General features: G+C 43.6%; 1 protein-coding gene across 1 annotated transcript; it reads left to right on the forward strand.

The window, feature by feature from the left end:
* Positions 1–245: 245 nt before the first annotated feature.
* On the forward strand, positions 246–19,585 carry LOC143930238 (beta-microseminoprotein-like). Its single transcript, XM_077454385.1, has 4 exons — positions 246–390; positions 1,807–1,918; positions 14,987–15,092; positions 19,362–19,585. The coding sequence occupies exons 1-4, from the start codon at positions 388–390 to the stop codon at positions 19,471–19,473; spliced, it is 333 nt and encodes a 110-aa protein (XP_077310511.1). The 5' UTR covers positions 246–387; the 3' UTR covers positions 19,474–19,585.
* The last annotated feature ends 331 nt before the right edge of the window (positions 19,586–19,916 follow it).

Below are 19,916 nucleotides of genomic sequence, written 5' to 3' on the forward strand. Positions count from 1 at the left end.
GCTATGACGTGCATTCACCTTGGAGAAATGTAGTTTGAAGATGCTGGATTTCAGTAGATTCAGATTGCAGTACAACTCTTTATTTCATCAATCTCTTACAGCATGTGAAGCCTCAAGAATTAAGAACTAGTGGTATATTTCAGAGATCCATCATTTTATTCTCTGCTGTCACACCTTTCTCTTATTACTAATCCACCAACATATTTCCAGCCAACCTGTTAAATAAACAAACAGTTTGGTTTGTACAGTTATTGTGCAATATATTTACCCAGAATCCACATCAAAATTCAGATAAGCATTTCTTTGGAAGTCAGTTTGGATATAGATACCACAGTACGAAGCTCAGACAAGTCATTTTCAGATAACGATATACAGAAGCAGCTGAAGATGGTGAGTTGGTGCTTATTATTTTCAGTCTTAATGTCCAATGTGCAGTAATACCCAATCTTCTTAAAGTAAAACTGTAGGCAATTTTTTTTCATTTTGGATAGAGCAAGGGAGGGTTATAAGCCCTGTCAGATTTTTTTGTCTGCCATCCGTATTCCATTGCAGAGATTTCCCTTCACTTCCTGTCCCATAGCCAAACAGGAAGTGAGAGGAATTCCCTGAAAATTTAAGGAAATTCCTTTGGTCACTGGAACTAGTGTCCCCAGTGAAAAATTTTCCCTCTATTATTTCTATGGACAACCCAAAATTTGGGATTTGCTTTTACTTTTAGTGATAGAGTGAGTGGTAAACAGAACAAATTGAGTGGTAAACAGAACAAATTGAGAGGGTGACTCTTCCTAATGGGGGAACAGACAGGTTTTCTAATCCATATCCACTCTATCCAAAACTAAAAAAAAAAAAAAGTTTTTGCCTTTAGTTGCACTTAAAGAATACAAGTGGCCATCTGTAGATGGTAGGTTTGGAAAAATCCTCTTTTTACCAGAGCTGCACCCCACTACATACTGTATTCTGTACAAGCTTGCCACAGGTTGTTCACCCTGAGATGGATAAGAAGAATGGGTAGAATGGATAATTGGAGAATGTTTTCTAAGTAGCTTATCAAGTATTAACACCTTTCAGCCCCATAGTAATCATTCAGTGTTCTAAAATCACCCCCTGTGCCTAATAATAATAATAATAGATATAATGGCTGCAAGTTTAGAATTTTGTCAGTGATCTAGGGTATATGGCCTTTTTCCGGCTTTTAACTTTACATTTTATTAATTTCCAAGCATTTATTTAGGATGGATCTATAGATATGCTGCATTTCCTGTTTATGGCATTGTCCGTAGAACACAATAAAGCCAACCATACTATACACTGGTAAGAAAATCAAGTCTCAAATGCCACTGAGGTGTTAAACTTTTCTTTTGAGACAACCCTTACATACAAATCAGGTCGCAGTGACCTATTTGATAAGCAGTGGAAACCATGGACTGACTGGTGCACCGAAGGTCATAAAAAACAAAATGTAGGCCCATTTGAGACAACAGGTTAATGTACCAATGTAAAGGTACTGCCTTACCGCATGGTTGTCTAGATCACTGTACTACTGATGTTCCACACAACATGATGGGTCAGAAGAGAGGGGGTTAGACTCTTATTATGTATACTATGTATTTTTTGAAATGTGTGGTACATATTCTCCCTTTCTTCTGAAATCATCTTCTTCAATCTACCTGATTGTTTGCCGCCCCCGCCCACACCAAAAAACAAACCACCAGCTGCCACTGATCTAGTATTTGTACCAAAATAAAATCAATAACCATGTATTGATAAAATAAAGCTAATCATACATTGTATTTCTTTCCATTTTAGAAGTATTTTGTGGCTGCTGTATTTTGTGTGGGATTCATTCTTGCTGTGTGTGATGCAGCCTGCTATGAGCAACTTCCTCCAAAATTAAAATATGGTCAGAAACCCTTAAGGGGTAAGTCATATAAAAATCTTTTGTTTAACAAAGGTTATTGTAATGTAAAAGATTATCTATTCTCATTGTTAACCCATAACACCCTAGCTTAACATGCTGGAGCAGCACACCTTCCAACAGAAAAATCACTGGGGCTGGAATCTTATGACGTTTCAGTGTTAAGCATGCTTGAGCAGGGCCCTATTAACATAGGGGCTATTGGAGCTGCAGCTCCAGGCCTCTTACCTTAAGATAGGCCCATTAAAAAAAAAAAAAAAAAAAAAAACAATTGACTTCGAAGTAGGGCTGCAACTAACGATTATTTTCATAATCGATTAGTTGGCCGATTATTGTTTTGATTAATCGGTTAATAACCTTAAAGAAAAAAAAAAAAAAAGTGGGTCAAATTGAAGTTAATTTTCAACCACAGTGACGGGAAAATTTAGAAATAGAAAACTTCTTTGTCAAAGGAATTTTTAGACAGTGTATGTGGTTTTTGTTCAGATATTACATTCATTTTAAAAACAAGTGAAAATTTCAAACAAAATTCTTTCATTCAGCGAATGTACAAAGATGTTTTTTGTCTGAATATTCTCATCCGAAAATTGATCGGTGTGGCCGTCATAAGGCTCGGTACACACCTATGCAGTTTGCTTTTGATCTGTTTCTGTGGTGCTTTTTGCTGTGCATTTTGATTTCTGCGCACGTGATTTTACTGCAATTTGCATTTTTGCATTTTTTTTTTGGGCAGATTAAAAAACACAAATTGCTGCAAAAACGCATTACATGCTTTTCTGCAGCTTCTCCATTGAAGTATATTGAACCAATAAAGCACCATTTTGCGTTAAAAGTCCCTGACCCTTTCAGATGTGAACGTATCCCATAGGAAACCATGCAAATGAACTGTAGTGCATTTTAGCGAAAAGCACCAAAAAAAAAACATAGATGTGAACCAGGTCTAACACGTTTAGTACATAATGGGGTTAAAAAAAACGAAACTTAGCCCTTTACAGTAGAAAAAGCAGATAATCACTACTATAAGGGGTTAATTTTTTTACTGTAGAACAGTGAAAGAAATATTTACAGTAGCGATTATTTGCTCTTTTTGTACTATAAAGGGCTCATTTTAGTTTTCTTTAACCGATTATGTTACTGGCCGATTAATCGATTATGAAATTAATCGATTACTATTTTCATAATCGATTAGTTGTTTCAGCCCTACTTCGAAGGTTGTTGCTCGGTGACCAGGGGGTCACAGAGCCCAAATTTAGGGGTTAGGTTGCTGAAGTACTACCCCACTACTGGTCTAATTTGGGGATCCTATCATCAATGCTTCTGGAGATACGGGTCTCCTTGCACAGCCTGTCAGAAGCTACATACAGAGCGGCCAGTTTAAATACAAGTAAATACAAGCTCCATTTGCAGCAGACTGAGAGGATGAGCTCACGGTGCCTCTCCTCACTTCTTGTCAGAGGCACTCAGCTCAATGGATAGCTTGGAGCCTGCAGTGTTTGACAGGCAGCCCGCCTGTCAAACTCGCTCACAGTAGCAACATAGTCCAACAATGTAAAACTGCGATTCAGCAATGTAAAAAAATAAAAATAAAAAATAAAAAAGGATCAGCCAGTAGCACCTCGTAAATGCCTGTCAGCTGCTGCTATACCACTCATTGAAAAGCAATACACCCTAGATCACTTTTCAGAGGGCAGTGAGCATTGCTGCAAATGTGAAAGAAACTTGAAACATCATTTCACACTCACCACTAACCAGGTCAATCCCCATCCACTTCTCATGTTAGCCACCTGCCTTCAACTTATATCACAGGTGACCATTTCCCAACCTGCAGATGACAGACCCTACTCCAAACGATATCACTCCCAGTTAAATGTGTAAAAGGATATTCTTGCACCTAATCAAGGTGCAAAACAAGGGCGTACTGCTGCATGCACTGGGGGGAAATGTCTGAACCCAATAAAATATAGTCAAAGAAAGTAGTGGTGCGCTGTACTGGGACAGGTTCAGTCTGTCCCACAGGACAGTATATTGGAAATGGAAAAGATTGAACTGTGTATGTCGTGACTTATGTGATTATTTAGGATAAATAAATACAAAATCGAGAAGATTTGGCAGAAGCTGCGATCAGCTACTCAAAAGGGTATAAAGCCTATATGCGTATATAGGTCTAACACAGTCTATTAAAAAATTGTGGTTCCCATCGATAATTGAACAATGGTGACATTCATAGTAGGTACGTCAATCCACTTATAACATAAATAAAGCAATGCAACAAGAATAAAATAATATAAAGATAGATCAAGATATCTTTCAATAGTGCAAAATGTAGCGATTAGCTGCAGAAATCGCATAAAGGCCCATGCTTGAATGCGATATAAATACGTGAATTCCAAAAATATACAAGTCAAAATCACAAGTGTCCATTACATTGTGCCTAGTGTGGCCAATTGTTCCAAGAAATCGCATAGAGTGCTAATGCTTGAATGACATGGTACAAATAATCGTGAAGAAAATTGCAATAAATGGTGATATTGGTGATGGTGGCGATATTTCCCCTGATCCTGTGTAATCTGATTATGGGTGTCCCCTTACCTTACTGCTGTAAGGTAACAGCATGTGACAAACGTGTCTTTGGGATCCTTGATGGTCTTTCCCTTTAAAGGTCCTGCTGTGGTGTCCCCAAATCCTGGCGTTTTCTGTCCTGCCTAGTTGCTCTGTGTGGCCCCTTTAAATGGTGGCTCTGAGATGTTCAGCAATGGAGGTCCTTCAGCGGATGGCGTATATGTAGGATCAGAAGGGTATAGGAGGAAGAATGCCCCATAGTGTAGTAAAATTGATTATAGAATTTTTATTCAGGTTTTTTTTAAAAAGGATACTCACAAACATAAATTCAGAATGAATGATGTACAAACGAGCAGCGAGCTCAGTGTGCGTCACTTCCGGTAGCGTCCCGACGCGTGTTCGTCACGAGTCACGTGACTTCATCAGGGGATGTATGGCGCTATGGGAAGTGTCTTTAAATAGGAACGAATGGTAAGTAATATGGCGTATAAGTAATATATCACTCCCAGTTACTCCCCTACCCTCTGATTGATATCCCTCCATGACCACCTCACACCCCCCTGCTGGCAGACCTCACTCCCCAGCCTGTCCCTACACACCTTCTCACCTGTTAATGAGGGAATCACTCCTGCAGTGTTATTGTGTTCTGCCAGTGGGGAGCCTTCCCTACCCACACAATACAATGATCAGTGTTGCCAACTATAGCTGGCAGCACTGATTGTTTTGGGAAAAACCTGACAAGCTGGTTGTACTCAAGCCGAGTAATAGATTGACTTGTGTACAACCAGCTAGCCCATACATAGATCGACTATAGCTGGTCTCTGCTTAATTGGCTTAATTTCAATTCATGTATGGCCCGTTTAACCACTACGCAGTCCATAAACATCGTTCCACAAACCTTTACATTTTTCCTTCCTATATCTTCCTCACCTGTACATAGTGCCCACTGTCATACCCTCAGCACTCCTCTCCATACTGCTCACCGTCATACCCTCCACACTCCTCTCCTGTACATACTGCTCACTGTCATACCATCCACACTCTTATCCTGTGCATTCTGCTCACTGTCACACCCTCCACTAGGGATGAGCTTCAAGTTCAGGTCAAACTCATGTTCGACTCGAACACTGCCTGTTCGCCTGTTCGGCGAACAGTGAACAATTTGGGGTGTTTGCTGTAAATTCGAAAAGCCACGGAACACCCTGTACAAGTCTATGGGAGAAATCTAAGGTGCTAATTTTAAAGGCCAATATGCAAGTTACTGTCCTAAAAAGTGTTTGGGGACCTGGGTCCTGCCCCAGGGGACATGCATCAATGCAAAAAAAAGTTTTAAAAACAGCCATTTTTTCGGGAGCAGTGATTTTAACAATGATTAAAGTGAAACAATAAAAGTGTAATATTCCTTTACATTTCGTACCTGGGGGGTGGCTATAGTATGCCTGTGAAGGGGTGCATGTTTCCCGTGCTTAGAACTGTCCCTGTACAAACTGTCATTTCTGCAGGAAAAAAAAATAAAAAAAAGTCATTTAAAATCACTCGCGGCTATAATGAATTGTTGAAAAAAAATAAAAAAAAGGGGGGGTTCCCCTAAATTCAATTACCAAGCCCTTCAGGTCTGGTATGGATATTAAAGGGAACCCCGCGTCAAAAAAAAAAAAAAAAAAAAAAAAAAAAAACGTGGGGTTCCCTTTAAATATCCATACCAGACCTGAAGAATTTGATGTGAGGTTCCCCTTAAAAATCCATACCAGACCCTTTATCCGAGCACGCAACCTGTCAGGTCGCAGGAAAAGAGGGGGGGATGAGAGAGCGCCCCCCCTCCTGAACCGTACCAGGCCTCATCCCCACAACCCTGGCCGGTGGTTGGGGGGGTCTGACGCAAGTGGGGAAGCCTGGCTTCCCCAATGAGGTATGGGTGACCCGCCCCCCTCTGATGTAATGGAAATCTGCGTTACATCAGAGGGGACGGGGTCACCCATATGTCATTGGGGAAGCCAGGTTTCCCCACTTGTGTCAGAGGGGGGGGGCGGGGTCAGGTGATGGGTGTCCCCGCCCTCCTCATATAAGAAACGTCAGGCCGCCGGGATCCAGCAGTGTCTCCGACAGTGGAGACAGAGGAAGGATGGATGGACTTCGCTGCGCTGGACTGGAGGTAGAGATCACCTGTCACTGGATCATATCAGTGATCGCTGGACCCCAGTGAGATCATCCGTCGCTGGATAGCAAGAGTGGATTACCACCGCTGGAATCTTTTTTTTTTTTTTTTTTTTTTAATAAAGGACTTTTTCAAAAGTGTGTTTGTCTTATTTAACTATTTTTTACACTTTCTTTGTGAAATTGTAGGGGTACTTTTGTACCCCCTTACCATTTCAAACAGGGGGGGGGTCGGGATCTGGGCGTCCCCTTGTTAAAGGGGGCTTCCAGATTCTGATAAGCCACCTGCAGACCCCCACAATCACCAGCCAGGGTTGTGGGGATGAGGCCCTTGTCCCCATCAACATGGGGCCATGGTGCTTTGGGGGGGACCCCAAATCATCCTCCCAATGTTGAGGGCATGTGGCCTAGTATGGTTCAGGAGAGGGGTGCCCTCTCGCCCCCCTTTTTTCCTGCGGCCTGCCAGGTTGCATGCTCGGATAAAGGGTCTGGTATGGATATTTAGAGGGAATTTTTTTTTTGACACGGGGTTCCCCTTAATATCCATACCAGACCTGAAGGGCCTGGTAATTGAATTTGGGGGAACCCCACACTTTTTTTTTATCAATGACTTTCAATGAGTGTTCTCTGTATTACGGGAGCCCACAATTCATTATAGCCGCGAGTGATTTTAAATGACTTTTTTTCCCGCAGACATGACACTTTGTGCAGGGACAGTTCTAAGCACAGGAAACATGCACCCCTTCACAGGCATACTATAGACACTTTTATTGTTTCACTTTAATCATTATTAAAATCACTGCTCCTAAAAAAACGTCAGTTTTTAAAACTTTTTTTTGCATTGACCCAGGTCCCCAAACACTTTTTAGGACAGTAACTTGCATATTAGCCTTTAAAATTAGCACTTTAGATTTTGAACGTTCAAGTCCCATAGACTTTAAAGCGGTAGTAAACCCGTAAATTATTATTATTTTATTTTTTTTTTAAACCTGCAAAGCACCGCATACTAGCTCATTATGAAATACTTACCTTAGAACGAGGCCCCGACATCTGGCCCGATCCACGCTGAGGGAGCTGACATGCTCCCTCAGCGTTTCTTTCCGGGCATGCGCGCGGGAGATTTCATTCCGGCCGGTCGGACACTGCTGGATTTTCAGGCCGAGAACCCCCTTGTGCGCATGCGCCTATGCAGTCAGCGGCGCATACCGAGGGGAATATCTCCTAAACCGTACAGGTTTAGGAGATTTTTTTTACCTACAGGTAAGCCTTATTATAGGCTTTCCTGTAGGTAAAAGTTAAAAAATTGAGCATACAATCACTTTAATAGGGTTCTAAAGTTCACATAAATTTTAGATCTGTTCACAGGTTCTGGTGCGAACGGAAGCAGGGAGTGTTCGGCTCATCCTTACTCTCCACATTCCTCTTCTGTACATACTGCCCATTGTGATACCCTCCATACTCCTCTCCATACTACCAACTGTCATACCCTCCACACTCCTCTCCTGTACATACTGCCAACTATCTATCTCTCCACACTCCTCTCCTGTACATACCACCCTCATAATACCTTCCACATTCCTCTTCTGTACAAACTGCCCCCATCATACCCTCCATAGTCCTCTCCTCCCTTTCTAATCCCCCCCCCCTCCATCTCTCATCCTTCCTCCTTTACCCCTCACCCCTCTCTTATCCCCTCTCTCTCATCCTCCCTCTCAGCGCAGCGAGGAGAGCCATGATTGGCCACAGGCAGGATGCCTGTGGCCAATCATAGCTCAGGCTGTGTAGTACACGCCCCACACTATATAAGGCCGCCAGCACGTTCTTGCTCTTCTATAGTGGTTGTTGTCTGCGTGCCCTGACCGCAGTATACACCGCTATATCCACCTATATAGCTAGCTATCTTGCTCGTTTTAAATAGAGCTTGCAGTCAGTGGTAGGAGATTGTGTGTGCTGTTTAACAGGGGCATGTAATTACAATTCTTGATATAATATTTCACAGGAGGGCCCGTTCCTTTGCCCACCCAGAGTAACTGTGAGGACTTATAGTGTTGTGGCACCAGCACCACAACCACCAAAGGTCAATTTTTCTACCACTGTTCAACAATGGCATGTAATTACAATTCTTGATATAATCCTTCACAGCAGGGCGCTCCAGCGCCCACCAAGAGTCACTTTGGGGGCTTACAGTGTTGTGGCAAAACAAACACCTTGTTCCACCATTTCTGCAGAGCATATAGGGCAGGCCCCTACTTTCAAACATCCAACTTACAAACGGAAGGAGACAACAGCAAGTGAGATGAAAAAAGACGGACGGCAAAACAAATTATACAGGGGGGGGGGGGGGGGGATAACCCTTCCCTATGTTTTCCAAAAAGCTTAAATAGTTTTTTTTTGACTGGAGCTACACTTAAAAAAATGTACCAGTTGAAAATTACAAACAGATTCTACTTAACACAACAAATCTACACAGTCCCTGTCTTGCTTGCACAGCCTGTATACTGATGCTCTGAGTATATAGGGCCTGGGGGCCACACGCATTTCCTTTTTTTAATATGGGTACGGGGTTCCCCTTAATATCCGTACAAGACCCAAAGGGGCTGGTAATGGGCAGGGAGGGCTACCCATGCCATTTTTCTCAATGATTTTCAACCATATTGCAGGAACCAGATATAACATTAAAAACGCAAGCAGTTTTAAATGACGTTATTTCCTTTAAATGTCATTTTGTGCAGGGACTGTTCTAAACATGGGAAACACGTGGCACTTCACAGGCATACTATAGACACCCCCCAGGCATGATATTTAAAGGAATATTTCACTTTTTTTCAATTTAATTCGTCATTAAAGTCAGTGCTCCCGCCAAAAACTGCAATTTTTAAAAACATTTTAGGCATTGACTCCTGGGGCAGGAGCCAGGTCCCCAAACCCTTTTTAGGGCAGTATCTTGCATATTAGCCATTAAAATTAGCACTTAATTTCGAACGTTCTAGTCCCATAGACTTCAATTGGGTTCTAACGTTCGTACGAATTTGGGGTCCATTTGAAAGTTCTGGTGCAAACCGAACCGGGGGGGTGTTCGGCTCATCCCTACTGCTGCTGATGCTGAGTGCCAGCCTCCACCTCCATGCTGACACAATCATCCTCCTCCTCATCCTCTTCCTATGTCATGGGTGGCACAGCAGGAACACTGTCTGGATAAAGGGGGCCTTGAGAGGCAAGGAAGTCCTCCTCTTCCTGCCTCTGTTCTGCCTCAAGTGCCCTGTCCATTATTCCACGCAGCGTATGCTCCAAGAGGTGGACAAGAGGTACAGTGTCACTGATGCATGCACTGTCACTGCTTACCATCCTTGTGACATGACAGTGCATGCATCCCTGATCATGCTCCACTGGCGTGGTGAGAAAAAACCAAGCTCCCCTGACCCTGTCCTGGTGCCGTAGTCGCACAGGTACTCATTGATGGCCCTCTGCTGCGTGTGCAGCCGCTGCAGCATGGCCAACGTTGAGTTCCACCTGGTGGGCATGTCACATATAAGGCGGTTCTTGGGCAGGTTCAACTCCTTTTGGAGCTCAGCCAGCCGAGCACAGGCATTAAATGATCGGCAGAAATGCACACAGACTTTCCTGGCCTGCTTCAGGACATCCTGTAAGCCTGGGTACCTGCCCAAGAACCGCTGCACCACCAGGTTAAGGACGTGAGCCACACAGGGCACATGGGTCAGTTGCCCCTGTCGGAGGGCGGAGAGGAGGTTGGTGCCATTGTCGCAAACCACCAATCCTGGCTTAAACTGGCGTGGTGTCAACCACCTCTCGGCCTGCCCCTACAGAGCTGACAAAATATCTGCCCCAGTGTGGCTCCTGTCCCCCAAACAAACCAGCGCAAGCACGGCATGGCATCATTTTGCCTGCGTACTTGTGTAGCCCCTTGAACGCCTACGGAGCACTGCTGGTTCTGAGGACAGAGCACTGGAAGAGGCCATGGAGGAAGAAGAAGAGGAGGGGGTGGAGGAGAGAGGTGTGTCACAACCAGTAGTAGCATTTTGGAGGTGTGGTGGTGGAACAACCTCCAACACTACTGCACCTTGTCCTACATCCTTCCCAGCTGCCAGAAGAGTGACCCAATGGGCCGTGAAAGACAGGTAACGTCCCTGTCCATGCCTGCTGGACCATGAGTCAGCGGTAATATGCACCTTACCGCTGACCACCCTGTCCAGTGAGGCAAGCACATTGCCTTCCACATGCAAGTAGAGAGCCGGAATCGCCTTTCGTGAGAAAAAGTGGCTTTTGGGGACCTGCCACTGAGGAACCGCACATTGTACAAACTCACGGAAGGGGGCCCGAGTCTACCAACTGAAAAGGCAGCAGTTGAAGTGCTAGCAATTTAGCCAAGCTAACATTCAACCGCTGGGCATGTGGATGGCTGGGAGTGAACTTCTTTCGACGGTCCAGCAGCTGGGGCAGGGAAATTTGTCTGCTATAATAGGACGTGGGTGTACTGCTAGCAGAGTGCCCGGAAGCACTCGGCTGTGACACACCTAATTCTAGACCTTCATTCCTCTCAGAGCAGGTTTCAGAGAGGACTGAAGGTCTAGTGGGGTTGGAGATCCCAGCTGATGAGGAGCAAGGAGACGTCCGCTTTGTTCTTTAGTGTGGGTCTTTGAGGTACGCTTGCAAACGAGCTGCATGGCAGGTCAACATATGTCTGGTCAAGCATGTGGTGCCCAAGCAGCTGATGTTTTGGCCACGCGAGATACGCTTGAGACATATGTTGCAAATAGCAGCGGTGGGATCTGATGCACTCGTCTCAAAAAAGGCCCACACCAAAGAACTTTTAGAATAATGCGCAGAGGCAGTGCCCTGCACAGGTGGAGCTCTGCGGGGTGATTCAGTTGGTGTGCTGCCCTTAAGCTGGCCCCCGGAGGGCATCCTGCCTCATTGGACATGTGCCTCCTTGTCCTCCTCTCTCCTACCAGGCACCCACGTGGAGTCAGTGCCCTCATCATCCCCTCCCTCTTCATCGCTGGAGCAAACTTGGCAGTATGCTGCAGCTTGTGGAACATGACTGCCAGATTGCTGTCCTTCTTGAGCATCCCCTCTCTCTGTGTTCACGCTACTGCCTTCCTCTAGCTGGAGTATCATCATTAGAGCCTACAAAACACTGGGCATCCTCATGGACCATGTACCCAACACTGTGCTCAAAGAGTTCAGGAGACTCCTCAGGAGGACGTGGTGGGTCTAGGGAAGGAGTGACTGATGATGACATTGAGACGAGGGAAGATGATGCTTTGGCAGCTGCTTTGCTAGTACCCTGAGCCTGGGTGAGAGAGGATGAGGAGGATGAAGAGGGCTTGGTCATCCACTCTACCAAGTCTTTGGCATGATGCGGCTCAACACTTCCAGCTGCTGAAAAAGACAAGCGTGTCCCATGGCCACATGCTGATGATGACGATGCACCGCGTCCACGACCAGCACTGTTGTCTCTAGACACAGAGCCTGCTTGCCCTCTTTTATCGGCTCGCGCCTGTCTGCCTCTGTTTGTTGGCCTTCCAGACATGGTAATGGCCTGAAGGGAGATGGGAAAACAAGCAATTGGGTATTGTATATTGTGCTGGAGGCACACAACACCCACTAACTCCTGCAGATGCCTTTATTATAGAACAGGAATTAAAGGGTAGATACTGGTGTATACTGTGCTGGAGGCACACAACACCAACTAACTCCTGCAGATTGCTCAATTAGAGAAGAGCTATATAGGTGGATAATTGTGCGTGCCCTGACTGCACTATACACCATCTCCTACAACTGACTGCAAGCTCTATTATAGAAGAGCAATATAGCTAGCTATATAGGTGGATATAATGGTGTATACTGCGGTCAGGGCACGCAGACAACCCCCACAAACTCCTGCAGATTGCTAAAAGCTCAATTACAGAAGAGCAAGAATGAAAGAAAAAATAAATAAAATAAAAATCGGCCTGTAACGAATCATGGCTCTCCTCGCTGCCGGCGCTGTGATTGGCCAAGCATGCGGGGTCACAGTGCATGATTGGCCAATCATGAGCCAGCAATGCACTGCGATGGCGCAGTGCATTATGGGCCTTGAGCGCCACACGAATTTGGCACAAACGGCCCATAACGTTCAGTATTCGCCGAACGTGCGAACAGCCGATGTTCGAGTCGAATGTATGTTCAACTCGAACATCAAGCTCATCCCTACACTAGCATCATAATGGCTGTGACATCTGTGTGTGGTCTCCAAACATTGATAAATGAATGCTTCAGAGAGAAAGACCAGAATTGAATAATTTTATGACATTTTATGTAGGTTTAAAACCTTTAGCTAGATCTAAACAGCCTTTCACATATTAGAATCTCAAGCGTCACCAACTCTACTACTAAACAATATACAGTCTAATAAGTTATGAAATTCAATAAGTGCTCATATTCCTGGGGGGGGGGGGGGGGGGGTGTTTAACTGGGGGTATGATCCACATTCCTTCACCTGACCCTGAAGCAGGAGAGTACTTTTATTTGTTTCCCTTTTATCATCAATAATGGTTTAATTTGTATGTATGATTTTGTAGCTTACTGTAAGTTTGCATATGTTAACCAGATACGTGGGATATAAAATTAGATTATTATTATATTCATATGTTGCTTTTTGAGTGATGGGACTAGTTTGGCATTGGCGCAATGTTTTACATTTTTTTGCACAAATGTAAAAATCGTAATTTTTGGCAATAAAATTACTTGAACCCCAGAACGGTATATACTGTATTATTTCAAATCATAGGCTCTGAAGAATAAAAAGATAGTTGCAATTTTTTATATCACATGATATTTGCGTGTTTATTAACAGAAATTTTCAGGAAAAAATTATAATAAAAAGGGAATTTTTGTGAAAACACACACACACACACACACACACACACACACAAAATACAATACCCATTTTAGGTCAAATATAAAAAGTTAGGTTGCATCAAGTAAATGGATACCAAACATGCCAAGTCTTAAAATTTCTTGCGCCCATGATGTCCAAAAAAACCCCATAAATCTCCATAGGCGAAGCTTCAAAAGCCTTTACAGCTCATTTGTTTAGAGATAGTCAGGGGCTCTTGTGCTAGAATTATTCTTCTCACTCTGACATATCTCACAGAAACAGTGGTTTACATAAGTGCATGCATCCTGGGCGTGACTTTGCATTTGCGCATGTGTGCGGGGCAACGGGAGTATAAAAATAAAAATACATTATAATTTAATTGTTTTTAAACTTTTTTTATGTATTTATTTATTTTTACTCTATTGCTGTCACAAAGGGTTAATAAACCCCCATGTGATAGCAATGGGAAGGTAACAGGTACTCTTTCACTTTGAAGCCAGGAACCGACTGAACAAACTGAGTGCGTGCTACAATTCACTGTCACGTCATGATTTTGTACATAGCTTAGCTATCATACATTAGGTTAAACCATACAGTAACTAAGCACAAACAAAAATGTATTATATTTACCAATTTGTTAAGGCCTAGGAGGTCACATGGCTGGCAGGCTCCCCCGCCTCTCTGAAAAGTAATCAGTGGTTGACAGGCATTCAGGTGGTGATACTGCTGCCTCCTGAATGTCCATTCTTTGTTTAGATCCAAATGGGTAATTTACAGTGAAATACGGTACTGTAAATGCATGCTTATCACTTGACTTCATTGGACTAACTTGACAGATAGTGCCCCCTCTCAAACTTGACATGCCGAGTCAGAATTTCCAACCACAATCAAAACAGAAATATTGCTGCCACAGCAATGTGTACTTACCACTTTAGCCTCCATGTAAATATAAAGGCAGGAAGTTGAGGCCTGTAATAACGCAGATCAACTGCCTATTTTTACAACTCTTGTGTGAGCTAAGCCTAAATGTGGTGGCTACATTTTTTTTTAGGCTTCTTTTCACCTGGTGATCTGGTTAGTAACACTGCACCTATTTAGGGTGGCTCCACTCTATGGAGGAACAATGGAGACACCCTTGGACAACAGCATTGTCATTCTGGGGAGAGGGTAGTGTTAGATGTACTGCCAGAACTAAGCCTAGTTCTATATTCAGATAAAGAACACTGAATTTATGACCTCATCCTTCCTGCAGAAGCTTCCATTTGATCCTCATTAAAAAAAAACAAAAAAAAAAAAAAAACTGTAGTAGCTTTTTGGAAATGGAATGTTTGTTGTACTTTCAGAACAGAAACAAGAAGGGGACTGCAATAAAGTTGACAGTTGAAAGTTTACAGAGACCTCATTAGTAGATTTTTTATTTGTTTTAAGCATCTCTGGAATTTCTTTTTTAATGATATACTTATGTTATATGTTTGCAGGATGTGTTTTTGAAGGCAAGCTACATAAGCATGGCAGTCAATGGATAACAAAGGATTGTATGGATTGTTCATGTGATTCTGATGGCTCCGTGGGTTGCTGTACGAAGTAAGCATTATTTTAGTTTTAATTGTTCAATCGAGTTTCAAATATTCTTTAATATTATACAAAATGTGCTTTCTAAAATGAGAACCAACTGTAAGGATTTATTTCAGCATAGAGTGTTCACTTATGGTGCTATACAAATTAGGACTTCATGTGCCACTATGGAGGTTGTTGCTAGAACTGCATGCACTCGCTTCATGGCATCACTAGTAAAGTTGTCCTAAAGACTGCAGTAACCTATTGTCTTATTTATCACAAGAGAAGGCTTTGTCACTGGTGACCAATGAAAATCAAAAACCCAAGTCAAACCTAGTGCAATGTCCTTTGGTGGAGATTGCAAAATACATTATGGCATTGTGGCATATGAATAATATGCAGGCCCTTTTCCAGAAAATGAGTAGCATATTGCAAAACACAGTCCCAATATTTTTTTTTCTCTATGCTTTTATATACTGTATAAAGCAGTGGCAGCCTGTCTATATGTCCCCCCCTGCCCCCCATCCATGTGTCTGGCCCTTCTAATCTACATACGGGGTGCTGGATGCGTGGATTCCCAACAGGGTTTATTTATTTATTTTGAAGCACGTGATTAGAGCCAGAGGCTCTAATGGGCTTCAAAAATTGGTGAGCTCGAGCCCACCCAGTTGTGTGACAATAGTGAAGAAATATTTGCTTTTGTCACACTGAATCTCCTGTCGGCCAATCAGGAAGAAGGTCGCAAGACCCGTTTCCCGATTGGCCAAAAGGAGAATTGTTCCAATTGGCCTAGGAGGAGGGAGGAGACGCCATGATGCTAATGTGGAGAAGCAAGGGGAAGCCGTGGTCTGTGCTATATATGGGGTAAGTGCCAGGCTGGGAACACTCCGACTGACCGACTTGACGGGAAGTTGCGGATGACCCGACCCATTACTGTGGGTGCACCCCTGACCCCCAAAATATACCACCAGCCGCTACTGGTATAAAAGCTATTGTTTTTGGTGGTTAGACTAAAATACAATACTTAGATTTCTGTGATGGTTGAATTATTTTTATATATATATATATATATATATATATATATATATATATATATATATATATATATATATATATATATATATATATATATATATATATATATATATATATATATAATCTCTGACTGTAATGGCCAATGCACTATGCAATGCTCAATGCCACATTCAGTTCAGTATAAAAGGAGTGCATCTGTTGGTTAGAGAAATACAAAGAGACCAAGATAAGGAAGGCAAGGAAGAAGAGAGAAAATAATAAAAATAAGAGAGAGGCCTAATGGTGATAGGGAGACTGGGGGGGGGGGGGGGGGGGGGAGTCTGGGGTGACCTAGGTTGGACCTCATATTCTAGTCGAGTTTGAAGCTGGGTCCACTCTGAATCAGGAATGCTGACAGTGGTTTCTGTATAAATGAAGCCGCAGGGCCAAGTGACCGAGGACAGTCCCTTTCTCTGTAGCTTCAGCTGCACAGATGAATGAATAGGAAGCACTCCGAGGCTTCCTGCTCATTCACAAACTGAAGCACAGTAAATACAATTTACTATGCTTCAGTGATAAATGAGCACAGTGATTGGTACCAATCCCTCACTGTATTAATGTAGAAAAGGAAGGGGCAAGTAAATGACATATTTACCAGCCCCTTCCCCTGCTCAACATCCCACTGTGTGCCCGCAGCAGCTTCCGGCGGGAGAGGAGAGCAGGGAAGCTGGCAGCACTGCGGGGAAAATGGACACACAGGGGGACCCAGACAGCACATTGAAGGGGTGCATGTGCTAGAACCAATCCCACTGCAGTGCAGACAGCAGGGGGAAAGAGGAGGAGCAGCATTGCAGGGGGAGGTAGAAGAGAATTCATGTCTACATTAAGACAGTGCAACCAGACTCAGCAGGTGCCTGGGCCCCAGTTTGGAACGGATGGGGCCTGAGCCCAGTAAAGGAGGACAACATCTACTGCTCAAGCCCTGAAGGAGGAGGCCTTTCCACCAAAATGTGCTGGCTGTATTTTATTCTCCTAAACCAATAACTGTTTCAAAAAAACTTTTAAATTATATGAGCTTTTGTAAAAAGCACTTCTCAATACTCCTTAATGGGAGATAAATGTGGTTTTCATAAAGTCAAAGAAACCTGGCTCTATTTTGCCATGCAAATCACAATGGTTTAACAAAGCCCATTTGGTTTACATGGAAAAAAAATTTGGCAACACTACATCATAGGTGCAGTGACTCATTTGCAAGTCACCCTGCATGGATACACACAGGGATGTTCTGGGCATCGGGTCTACTACTATCGGGAGCAAGCACTGCTGGTGGGCGGGGTCCATCAGGAGGTGTTCTCCCAGCGATCTCCCCGGGGGAAGAGAGCATGGTGGAAGAGCCCGCTGTTACAGCATACATTACAATTGACTCTGCTTGTCATACACAGCTCTGCCTCCTCCTGGCCCCACGCCTGTGATAGAAAGAGCGCAGGTCAAATCCTGGGATGCGTCCTGAGGATGTGGGGCTGTGTATGATGGCGAGCACAGCAGAGTCAATTGTAATGTAAGCTGTTCCAGTGTGCTATACTGCTCTGTGATCCTGTGGCTCTCCTCTTCTCCCAGTCATGATTCGGCCACCCTCCCTCTTCCTTTGCCCAGGTGAGGCTGCAATGGTGGGCACAGCGGAGGCTGCAATGGTGGGCACTAACAAAGTTGCTGTTAATATTTATTTTTGTAACTTAATTCTGCATAAAACTTTTAAGTGTCATTTCATGAGATCATTTATGAGGTGTGTTTAGGGGCAGAATTTGGGAGCGGGGCAGGGTAGGGAATGAGAGGCGCTGGTGGCGAGTAACTCTTGAGGCCTGGCTATTAGCTCAGGTCTTGAAATTTTGAGCCCTGAGGTAAACGGCCAGCCTGGCACAGTTGCATAATGCAGAGCCATTGAATACATAGCAAATGTGGTGGTAACTAAAATGACATCAAAAATCCTTTCGGTGCAAAAAAATTATTCAAACAATATGCAAAATCCAACGTAGCTAAAAATGTATCAAAAGTGCAAAAAATAAGTGCATAAAATATTTTCAGCAAAAAATGTATATAATTCATGCTTGTAAAACTGTGCAAAATATGCAATCAAACCAGAGAGAGTAAAGTGTCCCATTGCAAGAAAAAAAAAAAAAACTCTGGGTAGTGGGATTCCACTTGTGAAAGGTGGAAGGAAGTGGGATCGCACTACCCAGAGAAGCGAAGCCCTCCAGCAGCGTGCGGTCACTGCTACTGGGGCCTCCCCCTTCACCCGGTCTTCCTTCTGGGTTGGTGTGCTCCTGCTGTGTGGATAGCCAGGCCAGGTTACTGTTTTTGTATGTGTTTGCAATTAAAGTGGGCTGGATGAAGTCCAGGGGCAAATATTTGTCCCAGTCCAGCCCTGGATACACGCACTGTATGTGTGGATTGCAGACACAATCATATCACCCTCAGGTACTATGTTCACTATGCAACAATCCCTCCCCCCACTGAATAAACCTCTGCTGGTGTGGGGGGGGGGGGGGCAGTTTTGCACATTTGGTGCTAGAGGACTGTGGGCACAATTCAATAAGTGATCCGTTAACGTATGCGGTAAAATAATGCACAGCGTAAGAAAAAAAACCTGTGTAATTCACACAAACTCTCCTTAAAATCTGGTGGCCAGCAATTTAGTCATGGCTAGTATGGATGGCTTCTCTGGGTTGAGGGCTCAAGGTACCCTATGAGTTGGGTATAAAGCTCCATGATAAGTGGCTTGGATAACCTGAACTTCTGCAGGGTATCCGCATCCATGAATTGATCCAGCAGTGTGTGCTCCTTAAAATGTCTTTCCTTTAAAAGGACCACTTGCGATCTTCTGCGTTGCTTTCAATTCCAGAAGACTGGATTCAAAGGGCTCCATCATATCTGATGGCATCTGCCAGCCTCCAGAAACAACTCCTGAATGAAATCTAGCCGACACCTGCTTCAGCTTGCACTTTCCCACTTTTTTTTTTTTTTTTTTAAAACCAATCACTGAGGGCCTGACCATTGCCATAGTTATCGCAAGCTTGGACCAGTACTTAATTACTGCATGCATTTATTTTCTTTGTGAATTTACAGTAATGCCTTTTTTATGCAGTATTTAACAAGTGTTTTTTTGGTGCTTGCGATAAATACCGCATCCAAGCAATAGGGAATTGACATCTTCATTATTGCATTACTCTATATGGTTTATACCTTTACACTTATCTCATGAATCTTGCTTTATTCTGTTATTAGGCTCGGCTTACCCATGGGATTTGACAGAAACAGATGTGAATATATTGAAGATAAGAAAACATGTACCTGGAGAGTGGTTTCCAAGGAGGATCCTACAAAGGATTGTTATTAGCCCGTGGTCTACTTTAATACTTCCACCATCACCAGGACAAGAGATTACACAAGATAATGTGCAGAAATACATACTGTACGTGGAATAAGAATAAATGATGACAATGTCTAGACGTTTTTCTCTTGTCTTTTCTGATGTAAGGTAAAGTCAACAGGTGCCGCTAAAACTCCAGTATAAAGACATTGATCCTGTAGAACGGGGGTCAGCAACCTGTAGATCACAAACAGGTGACTGGTAGATCGTGGTCTGGGCTTACTGAACCACCATTCCAGAGCAGTAAACAGAGTGTAATGCAGAGGGACTACTTGTAAAGTTGTATCTAGTGGGGAGGAAGAGCCGCTTAAGCAGATGTCTCCTCTGTAGTGCTGGCTCCTGTGCCATATGGAGTGATACCAACTGCACTCCACCTCTTATCCTGGCTAGCGGTCTCCAGAGTGGTGCCA

This window comes from Lithobates pipiens, unplaced genomic scaffold, assembly GCF_037356315.1.
Source record: "Lithobates pipiens isolate NorthernLeopardFrog02 unplaced genomic scaffold, aLitPip1_a1.2 Scaffold_25, whole genome shotgun sequence".
NCBI classification, from domain to species: domain Eukaryota; kingdom Metazoa; phylum Chordata; class Amphibia; order Anura; family Ranidae; genus Lithobates; species Lithobates pipiens.

What these genes read in the sequence shown, in the direction of transcription:
- LOC143930238 (XM_077454385.1), top strand. An exon ending in TGGTCAGAAACCCTTAAGGG is followed by an intron (nt 1,919 to 14,986) that starts GTAAGTCATATA and finishes ATATGTTTGCAG; the next exon opens with GATGTGTTTTTGAAGGCAAG. An exon ending in TCCGTGGGTTGCTGTACGAA is followed by an intron (nt 15,093 to 19,361) that starts GTAAGCATTATT and finishes TTCTGTTATTAG; the next exon opens with GCTCGGCTTACCCATGGGAT.